We start from the raw sequence: 18817 nt of genomic DNA on the forward strand, positions 1-18817 counted from the left end.
GGACACAACTGGTCTTTTTTTCCTTTTTTGGGTCACACCCAGCAATGCTCAGCGGTTACTCCTGGAGGTGCTCAGGGAACCATATGAGATGCTGGAAATCGAACCCAGGTCAGCAGACATGCAAGGCAAATGCACTACCTGCTGTGCTATTGCTCCGGCCCAACAACAGGTCTTAAAAGGCTCATTTCTTGCTTTACATTTATTATTCTATGCTAGATGTAAATTCTAGTAACTATTAGTACTTGTAACTTGAGTTAACAGCATCACTAAGTAGCCAGATCTACAATGATCTAATTTTTGACCTGAAAACAGTTCCCACTTATTTACCACTAAAAAAAAAGGAAAAAAGAAGTGTTTGTTGGGGTGACCCACACCTGGCTGTGCTCAGGACCTACGCCTGGCTCTGCACTGATGGATCACTTCTAGCACAGCGCAGGTGACCACATGTGATGCCGGGGATTGAACCAGGGTTGGCTGCATGCAAAGCAAGCACTTTACCCATTATGTATCTTCCCAGCCCCTAAACTTTTTTTAATGCTTGTTTCCTTCTCATAAAAGCTTATACTTCTCACCTCTATTTCATATAGATGACAAATACTCCAAAATTTTAAATATGAAAGTTTCAAGTGGATTAGCTGTATGGGTTAAGGCTAGTAATAAAGACCAAAACCAAGTATAGTTTAATGTATTTTAATAGCAAACTTACAGGAACAGCACAGAAGACAGACAACATTAAAAACATGTACTTGCATGTAGGACAACTCAGTTAGAAAAGTATAGTGAATGGATGGAATCTACTGTATGATAAAAATGCTACAAACACCATTTAGTTGCCATCAATAAGAAATTTACTTGTTTTAAAAAAATCCAAATGCTGGCATTGTCCAGAAAAATTTAACAGTTTTATTTATAATTGTTATAAAGTTGAACTGCTGAAACTTGTTCACTGAAACATTTTGACTTTCATTAATGCTTTATGTTCCCGCATTTATATTAAAAATTCACACACAAATGAAAATGGAAAAATGCCAATACCTGATTTGTCCCCTATTTTTCCACCACTTGCAATCATATATTTAGGTACCTTTGACCCCATGGGAAAAAAAAAATCTAACGTTCAGAACTACCAATAACAGGAAGAGGGAAAAAAAAAATTTTTTTTTTTTTAAGAATGAAATGTTTCCCGTCATAGTGGATTCTTAAGCACGTTCTCCACGTATGCGGCGTGCTAGCTGGATGTCTTTTGGCATAATTGTTACACGTTTGGCATGAATAGCACACAGGTTGGTATCTTCAAAAAGGCCAACCAGATAGGCCTCACTTGCCTCCTGCAAAAGAATAAAGGGGAGGGGAGGGCAAGGTATTATCAACTTAAGATACTTATCAATTAAAATGAACTTTTCAAGCCCTTTAAAACTTACCTCAGAAGAGGCTGAACAAAAATTTACTAGATATTTACTATATTATTAGTTTTTTGGCTACACCCAGCTGTGCTCAGGGATTACCTGTCAGTGCTCAGGGGACCATATACAGTCTATCTAACCAGGACTGGCAGCATGCAAGTCAAGACCAGAACCTCAAGTACCCTCTCAGACCCCTACATACTTACACCTTTCAAAATTAAGCCACTTACAGAAGTACAGCTCAGATCTATACATCTAACAAACCACACACCTCAAATCAGACTCATATACAATCCAAACTAATACTTCCAACCCTCTTCCCAGTGTCTTCTAAATTCTCCCACTCCAATGTATCTGTTTGAATCTCTTGCTTACCAATAATGCCATAGAGCTGACAACTGGTTTCCACCACATGGTTATAATCTACCCTTCTTCTGCTTAAAAAATTTCTTTTTGGTTATTGGTGGGGATTACCGTAGTGCAGGGCCAGGAGTTACTCCTAAGGAATTAGTCCTGGCACTGCTTGGGGGACCATATGGGACGTCAAACCTGGGCAGGCCAAATACATGGTAGGCATATTACCCTCTGTACTCCTCTCATTGTTAGAAATCAATTCTCTGTTCAACATATATATATTGCTTTTTGGGTCACACCCAGCGATGCTCAGGGGTTACTCCTGGCTTTGCACTCAGGAATCACTCCTGGCGGTGCCTGGGGGACCATATGGGATGCCAGGGATAGAACCCAGGTCGGCCGCGTGCAAGGCAAATGCCCTACCCGCTGTGCTATCGCTCCGGCCCCCACTGTTCAACGTATATTTAGAAAAACTTGTCTTTAATACGGTCCCCCTGAGCCCCCTGCCTCCAAGCCCCAGTATTTCTATTATGGACTTTGATAAAACAAATACCAAATACTTGGGTCAAGTTAACTCCCATTTTACTACATCATACACACACTGTGCGCGTGCCAAGATCCAGATTTGTTTTTGCAAACACTTCATCTTTTAAATTACTGAGAGTCAGACTTTGAAAACATTAGCACAGCAACAATGAAATAATCCAATCTCATCCTATGACAAAGATTATTTCCTTAATTTTATACCATCATCCTGTTTCTCTCTTTGTGGTAGAAGAGGTACTACTCAGTGAAGCTCCAAAAGTACTAGGGATCAACGGGGCCTTCTACAAGTAAGATAAGCACTTGAGGTTTTAGAGAACTGGAGTTCATTTTTAATCCTATAATCATTTCCTTATAAAAACCAGATGGATAGTACAGTGGGTAGGGCACTTGCCTTGCTCATGACTAGCCCAGGTTCAGTCCCTGGCATCCCATATAGTCTGCCAAGAACCACCAGGAGTGATTCCTGAGTGCAGGCAGAAGTAATCCCTGAGCATTGCCAGGGTGACCCAATCTCCTCTCCTCCACAAAACAAACCAAAAACCAAACAAACAACCCTGTTCAATCTGTATTTTACTATTAACTCTATCTCAAGAGGCTGGAGCCATAGTATAGCAGTAGGGTATTTTCCTTTCACGTGGCCACCCGGGACTGATTCCCTGGCATCCCATATGGTTTCCCAGCACCACTGGTGTGCCGTGCCACTCCACCCTCACATGATTACCAAGACCCAAGATTTTTTTCTTTCACGGTTATGTTCCCTAAGGTGGGCAATCCCTATTCAGCAACCGGGGGTGAAGGGTGTAGTGGGGGTGGGGGGTGTGGTGGGGGATGGTGTATGTGTGTTGGAGGTGGTGGAGGCAACAACAGTCTTGGGTACAACTGGGAGGGGGCTAGGTATTTGGGTCACACCCAGCGATGCTTTATTTTTCAAAATAAATTTTGAAAAAAATTTATTTTCAAAAAAAGGAAGTGGCAAGCCTAATGAATTTTGGTAACTACATAAAGAAACAAATACTCCTTTTGCCTACGGCTTTTAGATGACCTAGGATTTCCAATTTTTTTTTTTTTGTTCTCATTCTGATCAATTCGATATTCATCAGTCATCTTTTTTGTTGGCTTTGGGCCACACCCAGCAGGGTACTGTGGACAGCATGTGTGGTTCCAGCATACAAAACATGTTACTCCAACCCTTTTGAGCTATCTCTTGCCAAGATAGCTATCTTCTAACAACTTTAAGTTACTTATAATAGAAATATAACTTTATACACAATATCCTCAAGCAGATGTTCACTATTTGTTTTTATACCCAATATAAACTGACTTATCATGCCAGTCAACACAGGGCCCCATTATCCCTAACTTAAAAGAACTGCACCTTTATGCAATTAGTCTCATATCTTAAGACAAACTACTTAACATTCTGGTATTTATTCATGGGACATTCTAGAATGTGAGCAGCATTTATGAGGTCTTGATGGCTCCTAGCCACCCGCACTGTGGGCTGACATCCTGCAGCACTGCACCACCACTGAACACCGCCACAGAAAATGACAAACTATAGCTTACACTTTGAGGTTCACCATGTATACATCAAATACCTGTTGATCCTCACTTATTTTGAGGCAAAAAAATTTTAGGGCTGGAAGGAGCTCAATAAGCTGAAAACATGCTTATCTTTTTTTTTTTTTGCTTTTTGGGTCACAACCCAGCGATGCTCCTGGCTTTACACTCAGGAATTACTCCTGGTGGTGCTTGGGGGACCATATGGGATGCCGGGGATCGAACCCGGGTCGGCCATATGGAAGGCAAACGCCCTACCCGCTGTGCTATCGCTCTGTCCCCTGAAAACATGCTTTGTATGTAGGAAACTCAGATTTGATCCTTGGCACAACCAATCCCCTTAGCACCACCAGAAGTGGCTTCCAAAATGGAAGTAGTCCCAAAATATTGCCAGGTGTGGACCTAAAACTGAAATAATAAAGGAATCAGTTTAATCTGATCTCATTCAGCACCTCAGGAACACGCAAATGTAGATGGTATATGGCCAAGTATAGGCCAATAGGTCTCATGTTCTGAGACATTTCAGATATTCTAATGTAGCATGTGGCAGCTGGGCTCTCATTACCACCAGACAATCCGGCAAGTTTTATAGAGATGAGTCTGGTCAGCTCTAGGAAAGGTCCAACACTGATTTCGAAGGGGAGGAGAGTTGACCACTCCTATTTCCAAAACATTGCAATGACCCCTAAGCTTTAAGGCAAGAATTAAAGACAATAAAAATAATGGCAAAAGATAAATTGCCTTACCACTGCAAGAAAATGTTCACTGAAAGCATTTTTGTGTTCAATCTCATACATCTACCATTTGAAAACACAAACAATTCATTTCTCCTTTTTTTTTGGGCCACACCTGGTAGTACATGGGAACTAAACCAGCCAAAGATCCTGCATGCAGAGCATTCACTTGTCAGCTGAACCATCTCAACCCCAACAGTCTTTTAAAAAATATAAGTATACCTTAGTTGAAATTAAAAACAAAGATCACATTTTTAGTCTGACCTTGATTATTTAAAGAAAACCTAGACTTAGTTTACTATCTTCTCACTTCCCTTATTTTAATGCAAAAAAAGTGATTTGAAATTCTATTTCAAGTACTTTCTTATATTACCCTAGTTTCATTAGCAAATTTATCTTTAAGAGAATTGAAGTGCATGGGATAAGACAAAAAAAACTGCAGCAGATTGGGGGCTGGAGCGATAGCACAGCGGGTAGGGCGTTTGCCTTGCACGCGGCCGACCCGGGTTCTAATCCCAGCATCCCATATGGTCCCCTGAGCACCGCCAGGGGTAATTCCTGAGTGAAGAGCCAGGAGTAACCCCTGTGCATCGCTGGGTGTGACCCAAAAAAAAAAAACCAAAACTGCAGCAGATTGTTTTCTCAAAAAAAGAGATTAAGGGGCTGGAGTGACAGCACAGCAAGTAGGGCGTTTGCCTTGCACGCAGCCGAATGGGGTTCGAATCCCAGCATTCCATATGATCCCCCGAGCACCACCAGGAGTGACCCCTGTGCATCATTGCGGTTGCGACCCCCCACCCCAAAAAAAAGAGATTAAAATAGCAGTTGGAGAGAGTATGGAGTATATTGGGTAGGGCGCTTGCCTTGCCTGACCAAACAGGGTTCTGGCATCCCCTATAGTCCTGAGAGCAGAGCCAGGAGCCAGCCCTGAGCATCACAAGGTGTGGACCAAAACAAATGAGACTAAGGCAGATTATGAGATGAAGGTTTAGACAGCAGAGATATTCTGCTCAAAATCAAATAACCTTAGAAATCTCTCCCTACCCCATGGAGGGTGGTGTGTGGGAGGGGGGGAGGGGAGAGAGATGGGGTTGCGCCCACCCACACTGTCACATCCAGCTGTACTCAGGGTTTACTCCTGGCAGTGCTTGGGATGAAGCTGGGCATGTGCAAGTGCCTTGCCTGCTATACTGCTATTTCAGCCCACAGTTAACATGGAAAGCTTATACATAACTTTAAGACAATATTCCTTCATCCAAGTTGTTTAAAATTTCAATTTCTAAGATTGCATTAGGACTAATCCTTTAGAGCTCAGAAACTTAGTTTTAGTAGTGTGTTTTTCAAGGCAGACCTGTTTGTAACTGGAAAGCAAAATTAGCTTTAAAGCAATGCACGGAAAATATACCATATGTCTGCATAAAAACAGGTAAATGATATAAAACTGTAATAGTAAGGTGAAATAGGATCTTAAGATAATGATTAAAACAAAATAAAATTTCAAGCAGCAGTACCGAAAGGTTTCTGTAGTTTGAAATAAATTTCACTTTCATTCAGTTTTTAGTGGATACCCACTCCTGGAACTCACCAATCAAATGAAGTTTAAACAAACCATAGAAACAGCTCAACCAATCATATTTCAGTGTTGAATCCACCTATCAAATCCTTCTCTCAAATAAAGCAAAACCCTGGCACAGCAACAGCAGCCCTGGAACCCCTCCAATAGAGTATATTATATAGTTTCTGGATATGCCCCTCACCCCCTGTCAAATTTATGGGTCTAAACATATTCTGAGATATTCTAAAGGCAGTCAAACAATACAAAAATCTGTTATGTAAATAACTTAACAATTATACTCACATTCCTTATGGAATACTTTACTGTGGACACTACAATTTCTAATTTTTGAATTTTAAAATACCCAATTACTTCTAGGAATGGCAGTTTTGACACCCTGGAGTTAAGACTTAAAATCTAGATTCCCTGGAATATTAAGACTAAATTCAATATACTATTTAAATAAAAATGGTAATTTTCTTTTGCAAACTCCAAGTCTTAGATTCTGTTTTTTTTTTTAAAAAAAAAAAAAAAAACAGCCTTTTATTTCTATTATTTTTCTATATCTTTTTTGTGTCACACCCGGCGATGCTTAGGAGGTCCCTTAGGGGATGCTGGGAATTGAACCCGGGTCAGCCGCGTGCAAAGGCAAACTCCCTACCCGCTGTTACCTCCAGCCCCCAACTCAGCCTTTTAAAGCAAACCCTTTTTCTATTATCAATTGAAACCTAACTTATGCTGCCAGGGATCATACCTAGTCTTCAGCCCTACTGACCTATCATTAGGCCCCAAGACTACCTTCAATCCCACCTCTCTATATTCCACCCTAGTTATCATATCCTTTCTACTTGCACGTACTTCAGGTTCAGAAAGGCAGTCTCTTTTAGACCAGCTATTAAAATATGTGCCACAAAAATATATATACAATTTCTGGGCACACATTTTTTGCGTGGTTCCAGGTATAAAATTCAGGGACTCATTCATGCAAGTGAAGTGCCCTCCCACTAAACCACACCCCTGGCCCAAATATTGACCATTCAGTCCCTTATCTTAATGTCCTCCAATATCTTTCGGTCAAACCAAAAATTTTTTGTGGTTTGTTGTTTTTGCTCTAGACCAGACCATGCCTGGGGACCATAAGTGATGCTGGAGATTGAACTCAGGTTGCATCCCCAGGTTGGCCTCTGCAAGGCAAATGCCCTACCCGCTGTGTTAATGCTTTGGCCCCTCAAAACAAGACTCCAAGATTTTATAGGGCAATGCTATAGAGGAATGTGTACTTGGTTTTGGAATCAAGTGGGTCCAAATTATGATCCCATAATCCAGATGGCTTCAAATTATGTTATGACCTTGACTAACTTAACCTTTCTGACACCGAAATAAAAGATACAAGTGATATTTATGCAAGTGTACACAAGAATATAAAACTGTTCTCTACAGTTGGAATCAGAATCTTTCCCACTTGCCATTTATTTACCTGCAAAGCACCAATAGCTGCGCTCTGGAAGCGCAGATCTGTTTTGAAGTCCTGAGCAATTTCTCGCACCAGACGCTGGAAGGGAAGTTTGCGAATCAGAAGTTCAGTGGACTTCTGATAACGCCTAATTTCACGGAGTGCCACAGTACCAGGCCTTAAGAGGAAAAAAATCCAATACCAAAGAAATAGTTACCAAATGACACAAAAAACCTGTTAGCTTCTTTATTAAATTCACTTACCAATTTTATAACCCAACCAGTATCTCTGAAGCAAAGACATTAGATTCCCAACTAATTTATCAAAACTAAAATTATTTTCTTAATCTTTAACAACCACATTAACTCATACAGGACAGTCCAACAAGCTTATTTAAAAAATACACTTGTATTTTCAGTTGGCTATTTAGAACACCACTGATTACCATCTATCCCTCAAAATTCACACTTTCAATTGTGCTATGCTTCTTCTAGATGGAATCTTATTTCTTTCATAAATTAACTGTTAGCAAGAAATTTACCTCAGTTCTGATATTTCTCCCACCTGTAAAGTCAATTGGACAGGACAGCTACCTAAGAATGGACACATCTGCCCTCTAATGGCAGATGCTCCAAACAACATTGTCAGGGTAGTTCAAAAACCAAATGGGACAACAGAAGGAAATAAATTAAGTAAATGACAACTTAGTACTAAGTAAAGCACCAGGACCTTGAGTAAACTGTCATTTTACCCCAAAGCAGTTTTATTCCTATGACATCACTTAAAGGTAATTTGTAACTTGACAAATAAAAAAAAAAATTCTGCTTATTAACTTTATTAGCATCTAGTGACATCGGTCTCTAATTTGGGGCATGGTAAAATTATAGCTTCAAAATTCAAAATTTTCACAGTAAAAAACAGTTGTTTTGTGTTCATCTTCAAATATTAATATTCGGGAAAAAAGTCAGCTTTGTCAAAATATTTGATTCAATTTTGATTCTGTCAATACCTGAGATCATTTCCCCTCCCCCTCAAAAAAAAATACCTGTAACGGTGAGGCTTCTTCACCCCTCCGGTAGAGGGCGCACTCTTGCGAGCGGCTTTTGTAGCCAGCTGCTTCCTCGGTGCTTTACCACCGGTCGACTTACGGGCAGTCTGCTTTGTACGAGCCATGGCAGAGAGACCTTACCTACCAGCGATAAAAACCAAAAATTACCATACGCAGCCATCAAAATTAAACACTCCACACTAAAAGAGCCAACAAAAAAGGGAACTCTCCCCGCCACTACACCCCATCATCTGGAAATTATGGTTCCTATTAAAAAAAAAAAATCCGTATTGTTATGTAACCTGAAAGGGTGCGTCTACCACCCATACCAACCACGACTTCTTGAAACAAACTGTCTGTAGTACTAGAAAATTCGGAACCTTAACACCCTCTCTCAAATTCAGAGACAAACGGCCAAACAAGAGGCCTAAACAGCCCGTGCTCCAACGTCTTCAATTAAAGTCGAAATCAGAAATGACCGGAGACCGTCGCCCGACAAACAAGTCAGAAGAATGAAGCCACAAACCAGATCGCGACTCGTTAGTAACAAAAAAAAAAAAAAAATTTTTTTTTTGCGTTCCCCTCCCGCACTGGACGGGGTCCCCCCCACTGGCGTCTGGCAGTTGATAGATTTGCTGTAAATATCTGAAAACATTCCAGGTCTTCCATCTCCCGGGCGGCGCGCGCGCGCGGCGCGGGGGGGGGGGGCGGTTGTTTAATTTCGAGAAACAAGAAGGAACAACAACTACCACCAGCGAGCACCGTCCCCGCAGATAAATTAAAACAAAACAAAAAAATCCCCTCACCCCGGCTTTAATTAACGCCAGACACCGGCCGACCGGTCCACCCAGGCACCACATAAACTTTTGGTTTCGCCTTCCCCGGCCCCCGGGCTCAGGGTCCCCCCACCGGCCCGCTTGGCTCCCCCGCCGCTCGCGCACACCGATTCGCCTCCCCGAACCCACCAAAATGGAAACAATCGCTCCATGTCTCCGATTCCCTCTCAGGGAAACAAAACACCCAAACGCTCGAAAATACCCCGAGCCCCTGCCACGTGCCGCCCACCAAAATGCAAAAGTTTTTTTTCCGGGGGGGGCCCATCTTCAATACATCAAGTTTTCGCTTCTCCAAAAAAAAAAAAAAGAAAGAAAAAGGAAGGGGGGGTGAAATTGGAACCTCTTTGAAATTTTTTTTTCCTCCTCATTTTCTGAAATGGGGAAGAGAGGAAACGGGGAAAAATATGGTCGGTGACCAGAGAGGAGAGAGACAAGATGGTGAAGCTTAGCAACAACTGTGGGGAGGCAGCAAAAAAGCGAGTTACCCCGGGCTGGGAAGCGGCGGCGATTTCGACCCCATTCCCGCCCGAAAACTGGGGGCCGGGGCGCGGGGGCGGTAGTTAAGAGGCCCGCGCGGGTCGTGGTGAAGGTCTGGGGTCCCGGGAAGGGGCGACGGGCGGGATACGACCGAAGAAAGAGCCGGGGGCGCGGGAGTGAGAGCAGGCTCGGCGCCGCGGCGGTTGCAGCCGTTGGGCTGAGGCGGCGAGGGACGGGGGAGCCGCCGCCGCCGCCTGAGGGGGAGAGGAAAACTCGCTCTCTCACCTCTATTTCGGGGCCAAAAAGTTTGCGGGCCAAGCCAAAGGGGCTTGTGGGTCCCTTCCTGGCTCGGCTGGGGCCCGGGCCGGGGTTGACGGCAAGCAGGGCTCGGTTCCGGGGAAGCGGGCGGACGGGGAAACTTACCCCCCTGATCCTTCGGCTGGAGCTAGGCGAGCGAGAGGCGGCGCTGGCGTTGGAGAGCGACGGCGGCGCGGCGGTGGCTGCGAACACAATTGAAAGATGGCTGACACCGAGGCTATCCCCCAACACACGCCGCCCCGCCCCCGCGCCGCGCGCCAGCCAATCACACACAATGGAGGGAAGGCTCGGCCCCGCCCCCGCCGCCCGGCTCGCGCCCGCCCCCTCCCCTCCCCCCGCGCCCCCGTTCGCTGGCGCGCGCTCGGCCCTCCCCCGCGCACCGCCCGCCCCCTCCTCGGGGCCGCCTCGCGCCGTGTGTGTACAAACACAAAAGACATGCCGAGGGGCCGCCGGCTCCCGCCGAGACGGCCGCCCGCGCGCCCGCCCTCGTTTCCACTTCGGGGCCCCGCACTCCCACCCCGCTCCTTCCGCGACACCGGTCGTCACTCTCGCGAAGCCCGGTTTGGGGCGCGGAGGGGGAGGGCCGGGCGGAGGCGCGGCGGGTGAACGCCCGGCCTGCGGGCGTCTGGGGCCGCGGCGGCGCGGGGGAGGGGAGCCCGGCCGGCGCTCTCGGCCCCGCGCGGGCCCCGGCGCGCGCCCCCGACGGGCCCCGGGCGGTGTGGGGGCGGGGAGGCGGACGCGGCCGGCGGGGTCGCCGCGCCCCTCTGGAAAACACGGCTTCGCCGGAAGCTTGTAAATAGCAGCCTCCAGTCCCGCGCCCACTGTCTCCTGGTTGCCGAGGCAGCTGGCAGGCCGGCCGGACGGTCCGCCAGCCAGCAGACAACTTTAGCCACTCAGACCCGTCCGGGGCGGGCCGCCCGGTGCGCGGGGCGGGCGGGTCGCGCGGGCTCGACCCCCCGGGGACGGCCGATCCCCAGCGGCTGGCGTCCCCGGGGCCGGGGACTGGGCTCGCCGTCTTCCCGGGCCGGGCTGCCTGATGCAAGATGGCTGTATTTCGCAAGGCTCTTTCAAAACACAACAAAACAAGACGCTAATGTATGGAGCACACGGCTAACTGCACCAGGCCTGGCCGCCCGTCCCAGCAACGGGTCCCAGCCGCCAGCCGGGCCTTTTCCCCTATCAGTCGTCAGTTCAGTTGCCAAATCAGGTAATCTACTGTCAGCAACCTCTGCCTGTTTAGGATGTGCAAGAGAAACTGCAGAAAGCAAGCGATCGGGGCTTATTACGTCGCCCCGTTTTCCAATTGTTTTCTGAGCTTTGTAGCGTAGCAAAGTGACTTCACCGTCCAGGTTCTCCGCATTCACCGTGTCAGTTCGTTATCCTGAGATCATCAGAACCCCTGAGAGTTCAAATCGCGCTCCACAATTCGGGGGAGGTCGGGGGTCACCAGCAAGTGTCACGCTGACACCTCATAGGATAGTGCAGGAGATACATTTCCTCTTGAAACGGGCTGGGCTTAAGGAAATCTGATCGGAGGAAGGGAATAGATTTGTCCAAGGTCACTTAAGAGAAGCATGGACCCAGGAGAAAGAAAAAAGCCCCAGCCTCCTGTTTCATTATTATTTAATGAATGTTAAGTGTCGGTAGCTATGTGCAGGCCTTGGCTAAAAGCACAGAAGCAAAACAACCCAGGCTGAGCTGCCAACGAAGAGTTTCTCCGATTCGGGCCAAGAAGAGATGCTTGCCTGTTTCGTTTGGTTTTGTTTAAAAGACACCAAAATACTTGTTATTGGATTAATCCAGAAGGATTACATCAATTAAATTCCTATCTTCAAGAAATGTTCAGTGATGTGGTCATACTCTATGCTAGAGTCTTACATTGCTTTATTTCTTGGTTTTAAAGGCGTTTCTAAGGAAGGGAAAGAGTGAGGTGAGAGTCATTACCTTGGGCAATCTGAATCAGCTCAGCTGGCCATCTGTAAAATGGAAGTATTTATGAACAGAAAGGCCACATGTGCTGGTTGTCATCTCACCAAGCGAATATTTATTGAGTGGCAGCTCTGTGCTAGGCACCACTCTGGGTCTGGGAATATAGTAGTGGACAGCACAAGCAACAGTCCTGTGCTAATGTGGTTTATAATCTCTAAATTTATTTGTGCACTGGGACAAAGCCGTTGGAGGCTGGGAAGGAAAGGGGCTGAGGAGTGCAAAAAACTACTGTGGGAGAGGGGACTATAGGGACCAAGTGGGTAAGAGAGCTGCCAGGATAAGGATTTGAAAAGGGTACCAGGGTCAGGCCTGAATTGGCTCTACTCTTGGACTTTCAGTAGCCTCGGAGTTTAAACTTTAAAACAAATGGAGTGGGGCTGGAGCGATAGCACAGCAGGTAGGGCGTTTGCCTTGCACTGGCCCACCCGGGTTCGATTCCCAGCATCCCATATGGTCCCCCGAGCACCACCAGGAGTAATTCCTGAGTGCAGAGCCAGGAGTAACCTCTGAGCATAACTGGGTGTGACCCAAAAAACAAACAAACAAAAAAACCCCACAAAAACAAATGGACTCAAGGAAAGCTAAAGCTTCTCTCTCTCTCTCTCTCTCTCTCTCTCTCTCTCTCTCTCTCTGTGTGAACACTTGGCACTGGTTTTTATTTTTGTTTTTTTTCTACTTGGGTCACACCCAGTGATGCTCAGGGGTTACTCCTGGTGTTGGACTCAGGAATTATATGGGATGCTGGGTGTTGAACCCGGGTCAGCTGCATGCAAGGCAAACGCCCTACCCATTGTACTATTATTGCTCCAGCCCCTTGGCACTGTTTGGGGGCTATTCCCCAGTGTGTGTTGAGAGCTGCTTCCTATGGTGCTTGAGCCATGAGGTCTCCAGAATGGAACCTGGGCTTCTGCTTGCAAAAAACTTTGTATGCACTTAGCCTATTGAGCTATCTCTCTGGCCCCTAAAGCTTTTCTTTTTAAAGTTAAACATTTTCCCTAAAATAGAATGTTGGAGGCAACTAATTGAGATTTATTAGTAAGTAAAAGTCTAGCCTGGACCTGAAGTTCCAGGAAGTGTGGCTTAAGAGGCCCTGGGCTCAGTTTGTTTCCCCCCTCTCTTCCCCCCACGGCACCTTAGGGAGTGGCTGCTACAAGTAACAAGGGCTGGAAAGGATTTTAAAAGCATTATTAATACTAAATTAGCCCCTAGCAGTTAAATACCTCAGGAACTAATCTTCCCACCCTTTTTTTTCATGCACTGATTCAGATCTCTCTTATTTGTTTACTGTCTTATCTGTCTCCTCCCACAAATGATGTAAACACAGACAGCAATGTCACCTTTTTTTGTGTATTTGTCTGCTTGAGGTCACTCCCCCTGAAGTTTGGGGACTTTTCCATTTGCTGTACCTCCTTCTCAGATGATCTCATTCATTCGGTTCTTGGAAGCTGTCAGACACACAAAAGAGAATTAGTATATAATGAACCCCCGTGTGTCCATCAATCCAGTTTCAAAAAGTGATCTATTCATATCCACTTCCCTACCTCCCTTTTTATTATTTTGAAGGAAATCTCAGACTTCGCATTTCATCTGTTTATATTTCATATGTATCCTGAGAGCCAAATACATACGCCTCTTAAATCTGTTAGGTTCGCTCTTGCTTTCTCTGTCCCTCTCCTCTCTCTATTTTATCTATCTATCTATCTATCTATCTATCTATCTATCTATCTATCTACCTATTTATTTATTTATTTATTTATGCTTTTTGGGTCATACCCAGCAATGCTCAGGGGTTACTCCTGGCTCTGCACTCAGGAATCACTCCTGGCGGTGCTTGGGGGACCATATGGAATGCTTGGGATCGAACTCGGGTCAGCCGCATGCAGGGCAAATGCCCTATCCTCTGTACTATCGCTCCTGCCCTCTCTCCTCTCTCTGTCTCTCTGTCTCTGTCTCTGTCTCTCTCTCCTCTTTCTCTGTCTCTCCCCACTGCGTTGAAAAATATGACTTGAGGCTTTGGATCTCAGCCCTCTCTTAAAACACTCACCTTTAGTCTTGCCCAATAAATGGATTATCATTTAACCAATTGCTTAAACCCAAATGTGCTGATACCTCCTTGAGCTGGTATTCTTCTTTCACACCCATTATCTTATTGCTACTATTCTGAAAAGCTTCTCAGAATCACCTCCCCCTCTTCTCCTCACCTCTCTACTGGCTGCACAGTAACTTCCTGTGGCGTCTTCTTTCTATTCTAGGACCTCTCTGTTCCATTCTCTAGAAACCTGCAGAGAGACCAATTCGAAGCAGACTAAATCACACTCTTCCTCAAATCCATTCAGTTCTTCCTGCTCTTGGTTGAATCAGCACTTGCATGATGTGGTTTGCCTCCTTCCTTCCTATACCCTTGCAGCCTACCTCCCTTGGAGGGTCACTCTCTTACGGGCTCTAGTGCCTCTGCCAGTTTTTCTCAGGCTAGCTCACTCATCTTCTTTGCAGTATTTCCTACTCTCCAACATCGTGGAAGATGATTAGTAAAGTATGCTGAAGAAAAGTAGAGGGAATTTGGGGTGTGCATTTGGTACTTGAAAGTTTTCAGTAGATGGCCAGGAAGGTAACTCAGGTAGAGTGCATGATCCTTGATCCTTGACACCCTTCTAGAAAAATTAAGATCAAAAATTTCATTTTTCCTTGTATTGCATAATCACTGGATAAGATTTGTATTTAAAACATATGTAAGGGGTCAGAACAATTATATAGCCGTTTCCCTGCATGTGACTGACACAGGTTTAGGTTTGATCTCTGGCATACCGTATGGTCCCCAGGATCACCAGGCTCAGTAATTCGTGAGTGCAGATCCAGCAGTAACCCCTGAGCATAGCCAGGTATGGCCCCAAACCAAAACCAAACAAAACCAAAAATTCTAAACATATTTGAGGCCCTGAGTTCAATCCCTAGCATCATTACACACAAACACACACACACACACACACACACACAAACACACACACATAATGATGCTAGGGATTGAACTTGGCCTGTGTGTGAGTGTGTGTGCATGTGTGTGTGTGTGTGTATAGTAAATAGCAAGCTTGCATAAAACTCCTAAATGAAATGTTTTCTTTGTTTTTTTGGAGAGTACAACCAGTGGTGCTCCAGGGCTACTCCCAGCTTCGTTCTCAGTACTGTGGTTCCTGGGATCAAACTTGGGGCCCTGCTTCCAAGCACCAATTAAACATATGTGAGAGGACAGATCAAACTGAGAACCAAACCTTATGTAGGCTCATACTCTACTGCTGAGCTATGCTCTACCCTCAATAACTTTATTTATCCTGGGCCATTCCAGGTGATACTTGAGAATCACTGGGACTATGTACTCTCTAGAGCTGAGGTGGGGAAGCTTGTGGTGGTAGTATCAAACCCAGGATTTTGCATATGCTCCGTCAACCGCTCAAGCCATATACTTGACACTTTTATCATTTTGGGGGGGACAGGGATAGTGTTTGGGTTTTTGACTACACCTGACGGTGCTTAGAGGTCACTTGTGGCAATGCTTGAATGCTGTGTGGTGCTGGAGATTGAACTCTAGACTCTTGCTTCTAAAACATGTGCACCGACCCTTTGAACCATCTCCTCAGCCCCTAAACTTTAAAGTAGGATATTTAGTGGATGGAGAGATAATACAGCTCCCAGGCCTCCCGTATGGCCCCTTGAGTGCTGCCAGGAGTAATTTCTGATTACTCCTGATAGTAGTCAGCCCTGCCAGGTGTGACCTAAAAACAAAAAATAATAAAATTGTGGGGCTGGAATGATAGCACAGCAGGCAGGGCATTTGCCTTGCACTTGGCCGACCCAGGTTCAATTCCCAGCATCCCATATGGTCCCCTGAGCACCACCAGGGGTAATTTCTGAGTGTAGAGCTAGGAGTAACCTCTGTGCATCACTGGGTGTGACCCAAAAAGCAAAAAATAATAAAATTGGCTATTTAAAAATAATACAGTTCAGGATTGCTCTTTCAAGCTCATGTTCGCCCTTTAACATGTCTCTCACTGCTTTCTTCATGCCTGAGAATACTTGTTGTCTCTACCCTCATGTCTTTCAAAGTAAATTTCACTCAATAAAAACTTACTTTGCTTCAACAGACTCAACAACATTAGAAATGAGATCTAAATTACAACCACAAAACTTTGAAATGTACCTGTCAAGGTAGAGGGGGTGTGTAAGGGGCTTGGGGGGAGAAACCATGGGAACAGTGGTGTAGGGAGGTTGACACTGGTGTCAAAATATTATATACCTAGGGGGCTGGAGAGATAGTATTGTGGGTAGGCACTTGCCTGGCATGCAGCCAACCTGGGTTCAGTCCCCTGCATCTCATATAGTCCCCCAAGCACTCCAGGAGTAATTCCTGAGTGCAGAGCCAGGAGTAACTCCTGAGTATTGCCAGGTATGCCCCCTGCAAAATAACCTGATAGGAAGATAGAAATTAGGGGCTGTGTCAGCCTCCTTGCCCCCAAACCTGACGGCTGCATTTCAGGTTGCCCTATTGCTCCCTGGGCATCCGGTATAACTGTTTCATAGACTCCTTGTCCATATGCATCATGCTCCTGTCCTGTACAATAAAGCTAGGGTCTAGGGACCAGAGCAGCACCACCTCAGCTGTGTGACTGTTGAGTGACTATTGGGTACCACTTAGCTGCCAGCCCTGTACCGCCATGGGGGATTGTGTTGCTCAGGCTGCCTTCCACCCCCCAGGGAACCCTAGTTGGTGTTTCTCATAACCAACGACTCTGGCTGATGAACCATCTACCCACACCTCCCCTAGAAGGCGGTTGGAATGTTCTAAGGTCTCCCACTCTTTAGAGACCCCTATGCCCTATGTCCCTCTCCTCACCCACCAAATCATCCTCTGTCCCATTTCCAAATCTATTTCCTTCACAGCAACTCTCACAGTGGGCATTCTGTTCATTTCTGTGCTCATTTGTGGTCTCCCCTACTAGATGGTAGCTTAGAGCAAGGACCTGGATATTTTGTACACTATTCTGACCCCATCAGCCAGCACACTATCTAGCCCATGCCAGCCTTTTAATAAATATTTGATGGAGAAACAAAAAGTTACTGTGAATTTTGCAACTGTAGGATGCATTTTTGTTTGTAGAATATTCATATCTGAAAATAATAGAATCAATGAGTTTGTTTTTCAATATTCTCAGTGGGAAAAAAAGTACTCTTTTTATGGTTGAAGTTCTAAGAATAAATGAAATGTGCCCATTTGATTGGGCTGTTGCTATTAATGTTGTGTTAATTTTGAACATTGATTAACTGAGTACTGGCATCTGGTCTCTGTGTCTGTGTGTGGGGTATGGGGCACAAGGGATAGCACCAAGGGTCTCATGTATATCATTTCTGAGATTTGCCACAGAGCCATACCCATGCCCCCAGTAGCATCTCTTATTTTCTACTCATCATAAACCATGGGACTTGAGCTTAACTGGGACTGCAATCTATTTTATTTTTGGTGCCACACCCAGCAATGCTCAGGGCTTATTCCTGGCTCTATCTCAGGATTGCTCAGACTAGAGCGATAGCACAATGGATAGGGCATTTGCCTTGCACACAGCCAACCCAGGTTTGATTCCTCCATCCCTCTCAGAGAGCCTGGCAAGCTACTGATAGTATCTTGTCCACACAGCAGAGCCTGGCAAGCTACATGTGCCGTATTCGATGTGCCAAAAACAGTAACAAGTCTCACAATGGAGACGTTACTGGTGCCCGCTTGAGCAAATCGATGAGCAATGGGATGACAGTGATATAGTGACAGTGATCTCAGGATCATTCCTGGTGGGACTTGGTAGACCATATGTGGTGCTGGAGATCGAATTTGGGCTGGTCCATGCCAGGGAAGCACCTTACCTGCTGCACTCTCTCGAGCCTGGCACGTTGATCTTTGTGTGGATTGAAGATGAGCCTCCCCTCCTGATTTTCACACATTCCCTTTGAAAATGGCTAAGTAGGTGTTCTGGTTCTGCGCATGTATTGGTAAACTGGGTTAAGTGGTTGGCCTCGAGAAAGGAGTGCCAAAAAGTTAAGTGGTGTCTGAGACCCCCAGGCCCAGAGAAACTCCTGAACTGGGCTGATAACATATGTCTCTGGCAGCTGGTGAGGCCGCTTGGCCATTAGCCAGCCTCGGAGGCACTCCCGTGGCTTCCTTCAGACTCCAACATGAATGATCATGATACTAAGAAGGATCAAGTTTTTTTTTTTTTTCTTTTTCCCTTTTGTTTTTCAGGCTACACTCAGTAGTGCTCAGACCTTACTTCTGGCTCTGTGCTTGGGGATTACCCCTGGTGGTACTTGAGGGACTCTACAGGGTCAGGGTAGAACCCAGGTCAGCCCATGTAAAGCAAGGGCCTCACTTGCTATGCTATATCTTCGGCCCTAAGGTTTTATTATTATTATTATTATTATTATTGTTTACTTTTGTTTTTGAGCAACACCCGGCAGTGCTCAGGGCTTACTCTGCAGTCAGGGATCACTAGGGCTGGGGGATTCT

The 18817-nt window shown here is 45.6% G+C and overlaps 1 protein-coding gene across 1 annotated transcript; it reads right to left on the reverse strand.

Annotated features, from left to right (window-relative positions):
- Positions 1-674: 674 nt before the first annotated feature.
- LOC101537810 (histone H3.3A) lies at positions 675-10538 on the reverse strand. Its single transcript, XM_055146971.1, has 4 exons — positions 10390-10538; positions 8651-8794; positions 7630-7783; positions 675-1328 (listed from the first exon to the last, which is right to left on the reverse strand). The coding sequence occupies exons 2-4, from the start codon at positions 8776-8778 to the stop codon at positions 1200-1202; spliced, it is 411 nt and encodes a 136-aa protein (XP_055002946.1). The 5' UTR covers positions 8779-8794; positions 10390-10538; the 3' UTR covers positions 675-1199.
- Between the last annotated feature and the right edge of the window lie 8279 nt (positions 10539-18817).

This window comes from Sorex araneus, chromosome 9 (genome assembly GCF_027595985.1).
Source record: "Sorex araneus isolate mSorAra2 chromosome 9, mSorAra2.pri, whole genome shotgun sequence".
NCBI classification, from domain to species: Eukaryota; Metazoa; Chordata; class Mammalia; order Eulipotyphla; family Soricidae; genus Sorex; species Sorex araneus.

Bases quoted from the DNA above. Each gene is read 5' to 3' on its own strand.
- LOC101537810 (XM_055146971.1), bottom strand. From the start codon at position 8,778: ATGGCTCGTACAAAGCAGACTGCCCGTAAGTCGACCGGTGGTAAAGCA. The intron at 7,784-8,650 runs GTATTTTTTTTT...TTTCCTCTTAAG, and splicing joins AAGAAGCCTCACCGTTACAG to GCCTGGTACTGTGGCACTCC. The intron at 1,329-7,629 runs GTAAATAAATGG...ATTCTTTTGCAG, and splicing joins CAGCTATTGGTGCTTTGCAG to GAGGCAAGTGAGGCCTATCT.